This window comes from Zea mays, chromosome 2 (assembly GCF_902167145.1).
Source record: "Zea mays cultivar B73 chromosome 2, Zm-B73-REFERENCE-NAM-5.0, whole genome shotgun sequence".
Taxonomy (NCBI): domain Eukaryota; kingdom Viridiplantae; phylum Streptophyta; class Magnoliopsida; order Poales; family Poaceae; genus Zea; species Zea mays.
The window spans coordinates 1,986,694-2,003,386 of record NC_050097.1 but is presented as its reverse complement, the minus strand read 5'-3'; the positions used below and the strand labels follow the sequence as shown (position 1 = coordinate 2,003,386).

The following is a 16,693-nucleotide window of genomic DNA, read 5'->3' as shown; positions in this document are numbered from 1 at the left end:
TCGTCTCCTTCATGCGCGATCTTTAGCACGTCCCAAATCTCCTTTGCGCTCTTCAACCCTTGCACCTTATTATACTCCTCTCGACTTAGAGAGGCGAGTAGTATAGTGGTGGCTTGGGAGTTGAAGTGCACAATTTGGGCAACTTCTTCCTCATCATAGTCTTCATCCCCTACGGATGGTACCTATACACCAAACTCAACAACATCCCATATACTTTTGTGGAGTAAGGTTAGGTGATATCGCATCATATCACTCCACCTAGCATAATCTTCACCATCAAATGTTGGTGGTTTGCCCAATGGGACGGAAAGTAATGGCGTATGTTTAGGAATGCGAGGGTAGCGTAGGGGGATCTTACTAAACTTCTTGCGCTCATGGTGCTTAGAAGTTACGGAGGGCGTGTCGGAGCCGGAGGTGGATGGCGACGAGGAGTCGGTCTCGTAGTAGACCACCTTCCTCATCCTATCCTTCTTGTCACCGCTCCGACGCGACTTGTATGAAGGGGATTCCTTTTCCTTCCCCTTCCCTTTGTTGTAGGACTCTCCTGATGGAGCCTTCCCGTGGCTTGAAATGGACTTCTCGCCGGTCCCCATCTCTTTCTTGGCGTGATCTCCCGACATCACTTCGAGCGGTTAGGCTCTAATGAAGCACCGACTCTGATACCAATTGAAAGTCGCCTAGAGGGGGCGTGAATAGGGCGAATCTGAAATTTACAAACTTAAGCACAAACTACAAGCCGAGTTAGCGTTAGAAATAGAAACAAGTCCAAGAGAGAGGGCGCAAAACAAATCGTGAGCGAATAAAGAGCGAGACACGATGATTTGTTTTACCGAGGTTCGGTTTTTGCAAACCTACTCCCCGTTGAGGTGGTCACAAAGACCGGGTCTCTTTCAACCCTTTCCCTCTCTCAAATGGTCACTTAGACCGAGTGAGCTTCTCTTCTCAATCAAACGGAACACTAAGTTCCCGCAAGGACCACCACACAATTGGTGTCTCTTGCCTTGGTTACAATTGAGTTTGATCACAAGAACGAAGGAAGAAAAGAAGAAATCCAAGCGCAAGAGCTCAAATGAACACAACAAATCACTCTCTCTAATCACTAAAGCTTTGTGTTGAGTTGGGAGAGGATTTGATCTCTTTGGTGTGTCTTGTATTGAATGCTAGCTCTTGTAAGGTGTAGAAGGGTGGAAAACTTGGATGACTTGAATGTGGGGTGGTTGGGGGTATTTATAACCCCAACCACCAAACTAGCCGTTTGGTGAAGGCTTCTGTCGCATGGCGCACCGGACAGTCCGGTGCGCCACCGGACACTGTCCGATGCGCCAGCCACGTCACCTGGCCGTTGGGTTTCGACCGTTGGAGCTCTGTCTTGTGGGCCCGCCTGGCTGTCTGGTGGTGCACCGGACAGGTCCTGTAGACTGTCCGGTGCACCTCTCGCGCGTGCTCTAACCTCTGCGCGCACTGTAGCGCATTGAATGCGGTTGCAGTCGACCGTTGTGCGCGAAGTAGTCGTTGCTCCGCTGGCACACCGGACAGTCCGGTGTGCACCGGACACTGTCCGGTGACTCACCGGACAGTCCAGTGAATTATAGCGGAGCGCCCTTGGAAATTCCCGAAGGTGAAGAGTTCAGCCTCGAGTGCCCTGGTGCACCAGACAGTCCGGTGCGCTAGACCAGGGTGCCTTTCGGGTTGCCTTTTGCTCTCTTGTTTGAACCCTTTTCATGGTCTTTTTATTGGCTTATTGTGAACCTTTGGCACCTGTAGAACTTATAGACTAGAGCAAACTAGTTAGTCCAATTATTTGTGTTGGGCAATTCAACCACCAAAATCAATTAGGAAATAGGTGTAAGCCTAATTCCCTTTCAAGGTGAACAAAACAAACTCCCCGGCAGCGAGGTCACCGAGGGGGACGGCTCCAGCGCGGATCCTCCCGGCGAGCGCCGGCGCACTACATCCAAGCAGGTGGCGCACCACATCGAGCGTTGCCTCGGTCTGGAAGCGGTCGGGTTGGCCAAGCGAAGTCATGGCGACGGCGGGGGCACAGGTGTGGAGCAGGAGAGCGCAAATGCAAAGGGGCGCAGAAAGCTCAAAGGCGAAAGGGCGCAGCGAGAGAAGAGAATGTGGAAGCGTAACTGCTGCACGCGGGGTGAATCCCTTTTCGAGGAAGACTCTCCCGCTCGCGCCCATCTCGCCCAGCTCGCGCCAAAGCAACCCAGCCTCTGACACGGGGGGCCTGGGCCCATAAGTCATACCGCTGGTGTGAGGGTCTCCGAGTGCTGAGAAGGCGAACCGCCACGCGAGAAGCGAACTGCCGCCCACAGTAGTGCGCCTCTCCATCTCCGCCGGAAGCAACGGCCTAGTCCCTGACACGGGGGCCCGGGCCCACGAGTCATACTCCTTGGGCGTCGATTTCTGAGTACAAAAGAGCGAACCACCGCTCGCATAAGAACTACGCCTCCTCGGGGCCGCCGCAAAAGACAGAGAAGGTAACTTTTCAAACCAATGCAGCGGTATCGAGGCGCCTCGCGCGTGGCCCGGCGAAACCATCATGTGTGGGGGCCGCGGGTCAGTCAGCCGCGGGGACAGACGTGGCAGTTGGCGTGACCGAAGACAGACTGGCAGTGATTACGTCAGCAAGCGCACAGAAGCGGCGCGCCAATCGCCAATCAAGCTTTGGCCCCATCTGCAGGCTCGTATCCTCCCCTGAGGTGGGCCCGGGGGCCACTGTCGGTACCCTGAAACAGGGGTACCCCCTACTACGATACGAAGGCGCGGTGCCCACGCGGCTATCTCTAGTCGCGTGGCAAGCAGCACCCGACCCCACCACGTGGACGACTCCAGGGCCGCCACGTGGCCAGAGAAGACGATATGCCCCAAGGCATCAGGAGTGGGTCCGGACCCCCATGGGAAAGTGCCAGACCCCTGTGTTTACGGACCAGGCCTCCGGGTAAGGTCCGGAACCTCCACGGGCACGAACCGGACCCCTGGGATAAGTCTCGGACCTCTCTGTGTGGGGTCCGGGCCACTCATGACAGGGTCCCAAGATTCTGGGACAAAGAGTACCCGGACCTTGTTCAAGACCAGGAGGGGGTCCGGAGCCGACGCGTGTCCGGACCATGCCGTGTACGCTTCTGCTCCCCACTCAGGCGGAGTCCCGATGCTGCCACGTGGCTCACTACCCGTGACATAAGCCAGCGGGCGGAGCCTGACGTAAGGCCTCTGGGCCGCGTGGCCTCTGCATTTATTGTGGATAAGCCACGCCGCCTATCCATTCCATTGGCAGGCGATGTGCCGCCTCAGCATTTAATGAGCCCTGTCACGCCACTGGCAGGCGATGTGCCGCCTCAGCATTAAATGGGCCCTGTCCACTCCGCTGACGGACGGCGACCAGGCCATCTTACAGGCGGCGTGCCTGTCCATTCCGTTGGGAGGCAATACGCCCATGCTGCCGCATGCGCTGCACTCATCACGACGCGCGTGTTCCAAGGAAGCTACGACGACATATCAACACTGTATACGCCACGGACATGATGGCGCTCAGAGTTCACCCTGGCGTTACAGGCATTAGTTGCTTCCTTCCATTTGTCCCTCGGCCCACATGTCGGGGCTCAGTATCCTTGTACGTGCCCCCTTGAGCTATAAAAGGGAGGGCACACGGCGTTACAAGGGAGGTTGACTCAGACCCAACTTAGGCTCAAACTCACTTAGACTCTTGGGCTCACAAGTTCATACAAGCTCTCAAGCTCAATACATCACACGGTGGAGTAGGGTATTACGCTCCGGCGGCCCGAACTACTCTAAATCCTTGTGTGTTCTTGTGTTCTTCCCGTTTTCACCTAACAGGAAAAACGCTTAGGCCCCTCCTCATCTTAGGATCTAGGGCAGGTGCATTCCGCCACCCGGCCGGAGAATTTCCTCTCCGACACAAGCCTCTGCCGAGAAACTCTACAAGACGGAGTGACCGACCAAGTACCCGCCAAGCAAGCCCGCAAGGCAAGGTGACCGACCAGGTCCGTGCCGAGCAAGTCTACGAGGCGGAGCGCCTGACCAGGTCACCGACGAGTAAGTCCACAAGGCAAGGCGACCAAACAAGCCCCTACCGAGCAAGTCCGCGAGGCGGAGCGACCGACTAGGCCCCCACCGAGCAAGTCTGTAAGATAGAATGACCATCCAGGTCCCAACCAAGTAAGAGGAGCAAGATGGAAACCCAAGTCAAACGTCGTAAAGTCCACGCCAACTAAGACAAGACATGACATCCCGGGCCATGACCAGTCATCCGAATAGTAGGCCGCAGTCACGCTGAGAGACCGCTAATGACATGACCACACCTCCCACAGCCTCGAAGGACCGGACGACCATGTTCATAAAGTACCTCAGCATCAGAGCTTCTATAGTGACTCGAATATTGGGTAGTGCACAACAGATATACCATACCGTGTGTATGCCTATGCACGCCAATGAGTGACACAGACTCGTGACGACAGGCAAGACCTCACGACGCACAACTGATACATATGGCTGACCTGTGGGACCCTCCGCGCATTACCACGAGGCTGTTAGTGAAAGACCTGGAAAAGGAACCCATACGACGAGCGGATGGGACAGTACGCTGATGGGAGAATGGCTATGCACGACCCTACGAAGAGCAACAGAGGAACCACACTGTAAGGGTCATCGATCGAGCTCCTCCCACCAGAATACAAGCCCTCATTATAGAGTTCAGCCCTTGAACTATAAGAGGGAAGGACCCGCTCTTTTTCAAAGCAGGCAAGCATACCAGTTGTAACACTCTTCAGAGCAATACTACAATCAGCACTATACTGGACTAGGGCATAAGGCTGAACCAGTATAAATCCATCGTCTCAAATCCCACGTTCGAATCTCTATGATTCACCATTCAAAGTGAGTCCGCACTAATCCCCTACCGAACACAAATCTTACTGTCCTTGGTTTTCGAAACCACGACATATATCTATTGAGTAATGTATTTTTAGATTTTGTACCTACGTATTTGGTTTACATGTTCCTTAAATATTTGAATTATATCGTGTTACTTTATGATATTAAGCATCGATTATATCATCTAGTTCAGGCTAAAAAATAGACTTACCTTAATAGCCATCTTTGATCCATCTCTGTATTTGCCACTGAAGGCCACCATGGGGCAGTACGCAGACGTGGTGGGCATCACCGTAGACATGTCCTTTAGGTTATTCTAGCAAAGTTCCCGTATATACGGTTTCCATTTATGTTTAAGTAAAAACATATATGTTCTGATGACTAGATGAGTAAGTATGTGGGTTTAAAGTTAACAACTACGGTTCAAATTTTCATTTGTACATAATTTTAACATTTTTAGGCCATCTCCAATAGATCTCTATCTCATTCTCTATCACATCCACTATTTCAAACTCCACTATGCAAATAGCGTCAAATAATATTATCTACAGTGTCACGCCCTTTCTCTATTTTACATGATCTATCAAAGACAACCTTATAATTTAAATGTATGGGCACGACGATGATCGTGAAACCAAAAAAAATTGATAGTTTAATATAGCAGAGACAACAGACAGGCCGACATCATCTACAACGGCCCATGATTGGGGGCGAAGAACCATTGTGTGCCTGTTGTCGGTTACAACGAGAAGGGCAAGAACAAACTTTGGCTCGCCAAGAACCCGTTCAAAACAGTGGCAACAATGTTCTCGTCCTTAAAACAAAATTTTGATAGCCAATAGCTTGTCCAGTACTGGTAACATTGTTTTTGTCCTACAACCACGAACATTCAAATGAGCCTCTTAAGGAAAGAGAATAATCAAATAATCACGTAAGAACCTTAACCTACAATTGAAAAAAGCTAACTTACATGCTAATCTACATATCCATCCTCGTAACCATGACTTTTCAAACAAGTTCAGGATCCTCCTTTTTTGAGTTTTGACACAAAAACACCTATACCATGCAAGGTAGCGAAAAAGAACCAGCAGAGCTCCCAAAATTTCAAAGTTACAGACCCATGCCGCATAATGATTACCCAATTCCAAGCATCCTATCCAATACAAAGCACAACTGTGAAATCTCTGAGCATTCTGTTGGACCCTTTCTGCAGAATGCCTTGATCACATTAGCAAAAATCCTACAATCTAAAACCAGTCCCTTTATTTGGATATCATCAAACAGCCTCAATGCCTCCCGTACATTTCCACTCCTAACCAACCAATACGTCAGATGCGCAACGGGCTCTGTAGGGTAGCCACCATCGATATGCCTAACAAGATTGGCAGCCTGTGACCTCCTCCCAGACCTAAAGAGACAGTCAACCAACGTATTGTATGTGATTGTGTCTGGGGCAATCTTCCCAGCATTCACATCAGCGAACAGAAAACCAAGCTCACCTTCCTTTCCGGCCTCATAGAACTCATGGATCAGAATGTTACAAGTCACAGTGTCTGCCACGAACCCCTTGCTGCTGAACACATATTTGGCAAAGTGAAACTTGCCAGCTCGGCATAGGCATGAAATCAAAATGTTGTATGTCTGCACATTGGGTGCTATTGGTTTCTTGAGCAGATCCGTGAACAGCTTTAGGACGCGCAGCCACTTTCCTTTCTTGCAGAAATGATCCATGACTGTGTTGTATGTCACGACGTCGACCACAAAGCCCAGCTCTTGGCACCGCTCCAGGACCTCCTTGCCTACCCACATATCAAGATTCTGGGCAACATGGTCCAACAGTATGTTCAAACCAACTGCTGTCAGTTGCAGTCCCTTTGCTACCACAATTTCCAGCTGCCGAAATGCTTCCTCAATGTGTCCAGAGCAGCAAAGCCCAACAATGTAGGTGCTGTATGTGACTGCATCTGGTTCCCACCCATTACGGGCACTCTCATAAATAACTCTCTCCACAGCGTCAAAATCCCCGATCTTACACAACCCATGGATGTATATATTGTAGACGACGACATCGGGGAGGCAACCAGAGGAACGCATGGAGCTTATGAGCGCGTCAGCTGCCTGGATGTCGGCATTGTCGCAGACTGCCTTGAGGATTGGCGCGAATGCATGTGGTGTCAGCGGGTAATTGAGAGCGCGCATTTCGTCGAGCAGCTGGAAGGCGTTGTGGAGGCGGCCGGCGCGGCAGAAGGAGAAGATGAGATCAGTGTAGTCGATGGGGGTCGGCGGGAGGCCGAGCCCGGTCATCCAGAGGAGCACGGAGTGCGCGGCGGCGGGAAGGTGGAGGTGGGAGGAGTAGACGTGCAGGAGGAGGGAGAAGGCGGCGCGGTCGGGGGCGACGCCGTTGGCGAGCATGTCGTCGAAGAGGGACGCGGCGTCAGCGGGGCGGCCGGCCTTGGCGAGCGCCGACATGGCGGAGGTGTAGGAGGCGGCGGTGGGCGCGCACGCGGGCGACGATAGGCGCATACGGCGGAGCACGCGGAGCGCCGCGTCGCCATCGCCGTCCCGCGCGAGCGCGGCCAGGAGGCGGTTGAAGTCGTGGAGGGTGTGCGACGACGGTGGCGCGACGGCGTCTGGGCCCGTCGTGGTGGAGTGCGGACGATGCGCGCGGGGGAGGAGACCCCCGAGCTTGCGCATGGCCGCGCGCACCGCGGCTGATGTGGCTGCGGCTGGCATGCGCCGGCGGGCATAAAAGATGGCGGAGGCAGAGAAGAGAAGCGAATTTGCGGCGCGGATGCGTAGCGGCGCTGTGTAAAGAGGGACGACGACGCGAGGCGGCAGCGGCCGAGATCTGGTCCTATGCACAGCGGAGGGCCGGAGGTCATCGCTCGTCAGCTTCACGCTTGGAGTATAGATGGCCAAAAAGCACGAGGTCCGTGAGCCCGGCACGAAGCCCGCTTTTTGGGCCCGGTCCGAACCCGGCACGGTAGAATAAGCGGGCGGGCTTGGACAGGAAACTAGGCACGGCGGGCTAGCCCGGCACGGCCCGTTTACCTCTAAGCCCGTTAAGCCCGTTTTTTTTACACTAAAACGTGCTTACCGGCCCGCTTAGCCCGCTTTTTGGCCCGTTTTTTCGTGCTAAACGGGCCGGCCCGGCCCGTTTAGGCCCGCTGCGGGCCGGGCTTGGACAGAAACTTGAGCACGATGGCACAGCAGGCCCGGCCCGGTTTTTGGCCGGGCTTCACCGGGCCCGGACCGGGCCGGGCCGGGCGGCCCGTTTGGCCATCTCTAGCTTGGAGTGTCCTATGCACAGCGGAGCGGAGGTCATCGCTAGTCAGCTTCATGCTTGGTGTTCAAATCACCGGCAGCAGGTAACGAGAACTTGCGCCGAAAACTCCTAAACACGGCTAGCTACTTAACAAGCTTAATACCACCATTGTAGTTATGGATCCAAAAAGAATACAGATATTATGAGTAAAAATATGCTTGCTCTTGCTTTATTGAACTAAAGGTTGCAGTCACACAAAGTAGTAACAGACAGGTGCCGTGAAACGCAAACATCAATTCAGCAAATTGCATTGTTCTTTGAACAATGGCGGTCACGGATTTCAATTACACGTGGGTAAAACTCAAAAACTAGATAACATAATTCACATCATATCGGAAAAGGAAGAATGTGGAATCAGCACTGGTTAGCATCTGTACTGCCAGCAACTATTGTGTCAAATCCTGAATCCAAAGGGCCAAGCTCACCATGAGAGCAGCTCAAGACCTCAAAGCATCCCAACGGAGCTCAGCTAACTAATGCAAAGAACTCAAATTGAACTGCAGGTAACCTAATAGTGCCACTACACATTCCTAATAGGTTAAGATTGCCATGCCGCCTATACGCCAATGGTTGTGTAGCCCGTTTGCCGAGTTGGCCGAAATCACGTCAGGTCCCGGACAGCAGCCTCGGAGATTTTCCAAGATCCATCATTCTGCCTCCTCAATACGTACTGAACTTCATATGTGCTGCGATTATAACCATACAGATACAATTACCATGTTAACGTGGTCGAGCAGGACGTGAAAGAATAATCAACAGCAATGCTATCTACCGAAAATACCTGTAATAACTCGGTTTCTTGGGCTGGGAATCGTCAACAAGCTCAGCCGCTTCCTCAAGTACAGCATCAATTTCTGCTGCCTCACCAGCACCTATTTCATCCAAGATTATCTCGGCTCGAACAACATTAAGATTTAGCAGCACAAATCTCCAATAGCAAGACTGGTCCTTTGCTAATAACGCTAAGTCTTCCCACTGCTCCAAAAAAATTGGAATTGATTACACATAAAATACATAAAGGCAAAGCAATAGCACATGCAAATAGATATTTGATACATAAGCACACCTTAGAGAGCATTGAACCATCAAGAATCTCAGGTAGCATGTCAGTTTGATAGTCAGGGCCAAGAGCTTCAGATTTTATGTCTTGCCACTGTTTTACAAGTGTTTCTGCTTCTTGAATATCCATCTTTTGCTTGCAAACTGCAGCAGTAATATCATTAACCGCTGGGTGTTTATCACTTCCTTTGCTATTTGAATTAGGCCTATCACTCAGCCAAAGAAATTTTGATATATTTTCAAAATGCTTCCTGACACGACTGGTGATAAAAGAGCCTTCTTTTGCAGACGCTTCATTCAAGGACAACATGGATGCAGACTCTCTACTTGGGTCCGTGTATCTCACATGCCCAAACTGAAACCTGGTCAATTTTAATGTGCTAAATACAACAAAGCCAAGGAGTGCGCTACATGCAAGCTTTCCCATAACATCTCCACTTAGTCCCCATAATTCCAATGTTCTGATATGGGATCCAGGATTGCGCTTCAGGGGAACAGATGCTGTCCCTGAACCATTTACTTGCCTATCCATTGATGATTGGAGCCCCAAGTTGGCAGGTGCAAGTTGCTTAACAGCCTCCCCCAGATGGCTGTTGGGACTCAATCTTGGGCTCTGTTCTGTTGAAGTTCTGTTGCATAATGAAGCACTAGAAGATGGCTGAGAGCTCAAAAGGACTGATCTTGGGGATCCCAGTTTCTGCTTGGATGTGTTAAGGACACGTTTAGGAGCTCCAAAAAAGTTGGTCTGCCATAAGAGAATAAGATAATTAAATTACATAACAGAAGATGTTGTGGTTTATGTGATTACTAAAAGTACAATTGTACAAACCAAAGATGGCGGACAATCTTTTGTATCTGCAAAACGAGAAAGGGCCACATCCTTCAGCCACAGTTCCTGGTTAAAAACTGTCTGCATGAGACTTCTGAGCAAGTAATGTAGAATAGTAAAGCTTATTTGCTCCAATTGAACAGATGCAACATACCAGTGATTGGTTGACAGTAACCTTGCCACTGCTGTCTTTCTTTTTATCCAATCCATAGTTCTTTGAATTTGAACTTCCAGTACTTTGAAGCTGCTGAAGCTTTTCAAATACTGTGGTTCCAGTTTCCTGAGAGCTAATCATTAGTTCTAGTAATGCAAGGAACTAAAGCTAATTTAGTCAGATTGAGATAAGTTTATAACCTCTCCAAGAAGATATGAGCAGAAAGATTCCTCAAATTTTAGGTCTGTGCTCTCAGATGCAACTAAACATTCACAGATGGTTTTAGCTTTCTTGATCTGCACAGATGTAAAACAAATTAAAAATAATGCAAAGAGATAGCAACTTCTACAGGTTGCCAAGCGAGTGAGAAAAAGAGGGTACCAACTCAGTCTGGCGGGTTGTAAATCCAAATGCAAGGTGAGCAAGCATCGCCATGTAAAAGCAATTGAAGTCAACTACAACCCGCTGGCTCTGGGACTCCAACGATCTTTTATTTTTACGAGTTGTAGCCAAAGTATCCCAAGTAAGAAGATCCACAATTTCATTGGCTAATAGTTTGTCCATTGCTTGACCCAAGAAACAAGGCCAGTCATGGACTCTACAAGATGATTCAACATCAAGGCCCTGTCTAAGCAGTTCACAGAGAGCTGCAATAGCACCTCGCCTGCGTTCAGAATTTTCAAGTGTCTGAGGCAAGCTTAGAAGCTCCAATGTGCAAGCAGGCGCAAGCTCTTCAAGTGATTCTTCAATCTGGACCACCAATGAATAAGTTATGGCATGATTTTGTATTTACTATTCAGAAGAACTTGTTCATGTAGAAGTAATAACATCACACCTGTTCAAGAATGGGCATCTTCTCCAAAGATGGTTTTCTCCTCAAAAGATATTGAGCGCGTGCCAGAGCCTCAAAGCCAAGGGACACTTTACTCTTCTCAAAGCTGGCTTTTGCTATAGAGCACTACAACGAAATGCATGGAACCATCTAAATGTGAGAGAAGTTCCTAACAATTCATCAAACAGCTGTTAAAGAAAATATGGAAAAGATCCTTATGTTATTCTTACTTCTGCTAATGCCATTGCAAGAAGCACATCGTGAACATAAGGTTTAGAATCAGGGCGTCGTAGAGCCGCCTGACCAATTTCCAAAACTAGCTTCTCTTCTCCAACCTGAAACAAGACTGAAACATCATACATGGATGAAGAGCGAATAAACCAGTATTGCAATACATAATGGCAAGCAAAAAATGCATGTTTAACTTCGAAAATTAGGATGCTAAGACATCCTTCGTGCTGGGATTTTCAAAGCTAACAGTGCATTTCAGCATGGAAAATTTTCAATAGTGACAATTTTGGCACTTTACACTGTCTTGCCTGATGTCCTGATCTGAAGAAAGAACAGTAGTTATTATTTACACACTGAAAAACATGATCCTAAAGGTACCTGGCTACGCCCTTTCATAAATATTTCAAAGCTTAGGGACATTTAAGTTAACAGAGTTCTGCTCTTATTCCTGTTAAGTTATATTAAATAATTTGGCGTATTAAATATAATACCTGACACGTGAATTGTATATTACCAAGAAGAACATGACACATGTACGATTTAAACCACATACAGATAGTACTCCACAAAATATATCTTAATTTGGTGCAATGAGAAAATTAAAGATAGTCGCTGTAATAACAACTAACTCACTGATCATAGCCAAATAAAGTGAAAAGTCTCAACCAAACAAAACCAGCATTAACTTCATAGCAGCGTGTTACTGGTTCCAACAGACATTTTGATGAGAAATGTCTGTGTGATGCATTACCTCCTGCAAAATACACAGAGCAGCAGGCAACCAGCTCCAAGGTATATGAAGAGAGGACCTAGGTGGAACCTTCTCTTTTATGTTTCCTGCATAATCTTGTTCGAACAGAAGTTTATCTCTGACATCTACTAGGAGAGCCTGACAAAAGGCAACACGCAAATGATTAACATCAGGATTATTGCATTCCCTCACAAAACAAAACATGGGGTACATAAATAGATATAGTTGCAGAAACTAATCAGGAACCTGTCTGAAAGTGGAGACCTCAGCTGTGTATCCATCTTCTATCCCAGCATTTTTCAACTCCATCGCGGCCTTCACGATTTCATCTTTCTCAGCCTTCTCGGTAACGCCTAGCATCTACACGGTCATTGTTAAGCTTAAACATGTCAACCAACAAGTTTTTAAAAAGGACAAATGGTCCAATCGATTGTGAACTGATCAGACGAAAAATCAGAACGCGGTCACACATATTTTTTACTCAAAATGGGAGGGAAGCGCATACAATTACGGATGCGCACATTGAATTCGATTCGTTATATGAAAACGCCGATTCAATCTGCAACCCAGGTAATTAATTGACATGGCGCCGCCGAGATCAAGCGGCGGCGATCAGACAACAGAAGGTGAGCGCCGTTTTCGAAATTGCAGTCGATAAAACAGACCAGGCGACTCCAACCATTCACCTGATAGCAGGTGACGGGGATCTCCACCATGGGTGCAGCGGGAGGCGCCTCCAACCTGCCGCCCTCGGCCGCCACCGGCGCGGCCTCCGCCACCCTGGCACGCACGACCGCCCCTCGCCCGCCGCCGGCCAGGCGTCCACCCGCCGCCGCGGCGGACGCAATGCCGTTCCCGACGACCCCCGCGCGCCGCGTCGAGATCGCCGGGTGAAGCGCCGCTGCGGCCGCGGAGGCCACAGTCGGCATCACCATGGACGCGCTCCCGGGAACCAACCCTAGACGGAGCTCTCCATGTGCGGGGTGAGCTTTTCGGGGTGTCGGGGGTTTTTGCGGGGGTGGAATAAAGCAAGGACGGGAGGGAGAAAGCGTCAGTGAAGAGGAGAGGAGGGAGGGAGGAGGCGTCGTGATGGCGAAGCCGGACGCCGGAGGGAGGGGTTGCGGACCGATGGATCTTGCTCTCTCCGTGGACTTGGTCCATGCGCGCTTTGTACACGTGGCATGGTAGTTTATGCTGGACGAGACAGTTCAGGTGTTGACTGTGACATGCAGCCAGCATCTCTTCTTTTGGATTAATTGCAATTTTTTTTAAAAAAAAATAGATGGTTAGTTTATTTTGATGCAATTGAGTGATATAAAATTTATTTTTTTGAAGCAGTTACTGTAGGGAGTTCCTATAGTTTTTTTAGTGTGGATATGTACAAGTGTAAATATTCAAATTACAGGGAAATCAACTGTAACCATGATTTAATTTTGACTGCTATTTGAGGTTTTACTCTATGACAAAGCAGGATATGAAAATAAATTAGTTTTCAACTTTTTAAAATTAGAGTGGCATATTTCAAACTAACCTTTCTTTTTTTTCTCTATTTTTTTATCCCAGTGATTTCATTTTTAAAATAATATATGATATGATATAATGTAGTATGGTCATTTTGGAAGTTCATACATCATGGTTCAGAAAATTTAGAACAGCTCAAACACAGCAATTAGCAAGCACTGAGCTGCCCTTTCATCCGCAGAAAGAAACAAGTTAACAAGATGCACACCAAAGATGTCATTTTCTCTGTCGAGAATCATTTGTGATTGTTTCTCAGAGAAAAATCTCATATCGAGAAGATTTCGTTGGACGAAAAGTCCACCGCCGGCTCATTCCAAAGCCTGAATTCCGGAAAGACCGTTGCTTCCAAACGAATAGGTCGAATGGGCTGCTCGCGTCCCGTTTCCTTGGCAATTTCATTTTTCTGGGCCGGGCCGAATTCCGCGCCTCAGACGAGTTATGTTACGGGAGAAAAACAAAACAAAAATCAGCCCCTCGCCCACAAATCTCGGCCGCGGAACAGAACTGGTGGCGTACTGTCCACTGGCAACACCTTCGAGAAGATTCCTCTCCTCTCCTCCCCGCGCGCTGCCTCCGCTCCGCTCATGTCGTCCGCGCCGAGCACCACGGCGTCCACCATCGCAGCCTCTATCCACACGCCGTTCTCCTCGGGTCCCCGCGGGGCCCGCCTTCCGGCCGCGCTCCGCCTCTCGCTCGCTCAGCTCCGGTCGGCCGGATGCCGCGCGGCGCCAGGTCGCCTCGCTCGCCCTCGCGCGCGCGTTCGGTGCGGCGCGGCGGCCAGGTTCATTGGGCAGGGCGAGTTCCCCGCGGAGGTGCTGGAGTCGGAGCTGCCCGTGCTCGTGGACTTCGTCGCCGACTGGTGCGGGCCGTGCCGCCTCATCGCGCCCGTCGTCGATTGGGCCTCCGAGGTATAGGTTATTCTGCTGCTGCTTGGTGGATGGTTATCCGTGTTTTTTATTCGTCTGTGCTGGTGTTGTGTCGTACTCTGGATGATGACGGATTAAGAGAGCGACTGCAATGTAAGTAATTTGGTAACATCGACGACGCTATAGAAGCTAAAGTTATCAAGATAAGGTAGTGAACAGCCTCTTTTTTAAGTGGGGCTTGAGACAACTAAGAAAAATCAAAGCACTGCAGTTATCCTTACTCCCATATTTGGGATTTGAGTTGACATCAGTATAAAAGTCCAGAATCCAGTTTTTGTTTTCATGAAATCCAGTGACCAAAACGCTTTCATAAAGGAAGTACACATCATAGTGTTCATCAGGTGTGGAGGCTATTAGGAACACTGTAACAGCATTTGGTTTTTTTCCCCCTAAATCTAAGAACTGCATTGCATTTTAATAGTTTTGTGTAGAAGCCATTGGTTAACAAGAGCATCTCCAGGAGTTCCCAAAAAATCAATTGGTAAGCCAATGAGTGTTTCAAGTGGCTAAAAAAAACTCTTTGCAGATGTTCTAATATGACCTGGTCGACAACACCTATTAGCAGAATGTGATGCTTTAGACATATGCGTAAGGAAACACTATGCTTGCCTGAAATCAGATTTGTCAGCTTTGATAAAGTCTAATCTGGCGACTCAGGAATATGCTGGGCGATTAAAAATTGTCAAGATTGATCATGATGCCAATCCACAGCTGATTGAAGAGTACAAGGTTTATGGTCTCCCGACTTTGATTCTCTTCAAGGATGGCCAAGAGGTGCCAGGCAGCCGACGAGAAGGGGCAATGATAAAAGACAAGTTCAAGGAATACCTGGAACCTCTGTTGACTACAATTACAACAGCCGCTTAAGGTCGTTGCCTCCAGCTTGAGCACTGAGGATGCCAACGGCACTGGGAATGTTGAAGGTTTTTTTCCTTACATGAGCACCATGTTTAGTTTGTAATTAACTACGTTGCGGGATCATGTTTGACTATGTATGATTGTCATTTGCGTATATTTGGTAAGGTATACATAAAGGGTTGTGATGAGGTATGCCCCCACTAATTTTAATACAAAGCAAGTTCGTTTTCGCTATCTTTGTGGCACATAATGGTCTGTTGTTTCCAAAATTATAGTATGGCTGATACTACAAATGATCAATCTGCAGTGTAAGTTTTGATATGCCCATGTTGTATTCTTGGTCAAATATCCCTTCGCCTCTGAGGTTTTGCACAAATTTACCCAGTCAAAGTATCAAGCGCATCATATGGAATTATGAACTGAAATACAGAACTGGCTTCTTTCCATAGCTTGATGCATTCAGCCAAAATACAGAACTAGCTTCCATTCCATCAGAACAGAGTTCATCTGATACATGCCTGGCTTCTGTCAGACATGGACTGAAACCATGAAGACCCGGGCAGCTTCAGGGTTTGTGATCCCATGAGCACTCTGACACTTCGTGCGCCGTCCCAATCGTGCTGGCCGGCAAGTGTGTTGCACAGCAGCATGTATGTCGACGGGTCATCGTTCTCGAGCGCAAGCGCATGCTCTGCAGCCCTCCTGCCTACAGCCTCGTTTCCGTGAAGATGACAGGCGCCAAGCAACGCCTGCCAGACCAGCACGCCAGGCCGGAATGGCATCCCTGATATCAGCTCTTCAGCCTCCTCGATTTGGCCTGCTTTCCCAAGGAGATCGACCATGCAGGCGTAGTGGTCCTCCCCAGGCTGAATACCAAACTTGTCCTTCATGGCGTTGAAGTAGATCCAACCCTCGTCCACGAACCCACCTTGGCTGCAGGCATAGAGAACGCAGACCAAAGTGACGCGGTTGGGAGCTACACCTCTCAGCAGCATGTCGTCGAACACCTCCACAGCTTCCCGAGCTCGCCCGTTGTGCGCGAAAGCCATGATCATCGCCGTCCAGGAGATGACTGGCCGCTGTTGCATCGACTGGAACACCTTGTGAGCACAGGCCACTGACCCGCATTTAGCATACATGTCGATGAGCGCGTTGTTGACACCAACGTCTGAGTCGTCTCCCAGCTTGATCACATACCCGTGAACTTTCCTTCCTTCATCCAGATCGGTGAGGCTCGCGCAGGCATTAGCTGACGTTGCAAATGTGTAGTTGTTAGGCATGACTCCGTCCAGCATCATCTGACCGAGA

The 16,693-nt window shown here is 49.2% G+C and overlaps 3 protein-coding genes across 4 annotated transcripts; 1 reads left to right on the top strand and 2 right to left on the bottom strand.

The window, feature by feature from the left end:
* Positions 1-5,482: 5,482 nt before the first annotated feature.
* On the bottom strand, positions 5,483-7,772 carry LOC100381719 (uncharacterized). Of its 2 annotated transcripts, XM_008670063.3 has the most exons (2): positions 5,870-7,772; positions 5,483-5,772 (listed from the first exon to the last, which is right to left on the bottom strand). In XM_008670063.3, the coding sequence occupies exon 1, from the start codon at positions 7,630-7,632 to the stop codon at positions 6,034-6,036; it is 1,599 nt and encodes a 532-aa protein (XP_008668285.1). In that variant the 5' UTR covers positions 7,633-7,772; the 3' UTR covers positions 5,483-5,772; positions 5,870-6,033. The 2 variants fall into 2 exon arrangements, with proteins under 2 accessions (XP_008668285.1, NP_001167998.1); NM_001174527.1 differs by having other exon boundaries at positions 5,708-7,682.
* Positions 7,773-8,439: 667 nt separating this feature from the next.
* Positions 8,440-13,086, bottom strand: LOC100194122 (uncharacterized). The gene is made up of 12 exons (NM_001359399.1): positions 12,767-13,086; positions 12,327-12,440; positions 12,081-12,218; positions 11,329-11,433; positions 11,102-11,224; positions 10,648-11,016; positions 10,467-10,562; positions 10,267-10,392; positions 10,113-10,178; positions 9,291-10,028; positions 9,006-9,199; positions 8,440-8,910 (listed from the first exon to the last, which is right to left on the bottom strand). Exons 1-12 carry the CDS (start codon positions 13,013-13,015, stop codon positions 8,826-8,828), a joined length of 2,403 nt encoding a protein of 800 aa, NP_001346328.1. The 5' UTR covers positions 13,016-13,086; the 3' UTR covers positions 8,440-8,825.
* A 1,034-nt stretch (positions 13,087-14,120) lies between these two features.
* On the top strand, positions 14,121-15,617 carry LOC100278417 (uncharacterized). The gene is made up of 2 exons (NM_001349987.1): positions 14,121-14,509; positions 15,185-15,617. The coding sequence occupies exons 1-2, from the start codon at positions 14,186-14,188 to the stop codon at positions 15,392-15,394; spliced, it is 534 nt and encodes a 177-aa protein (NP_001336916.1). The 5' UTR covers positions 14,121-14,185; the 3' UTR covers positions 15,395-15,617.
* The last annotated feature ends 1,076 nt before the right edge of the window (positions 15,618-16,693 follow it).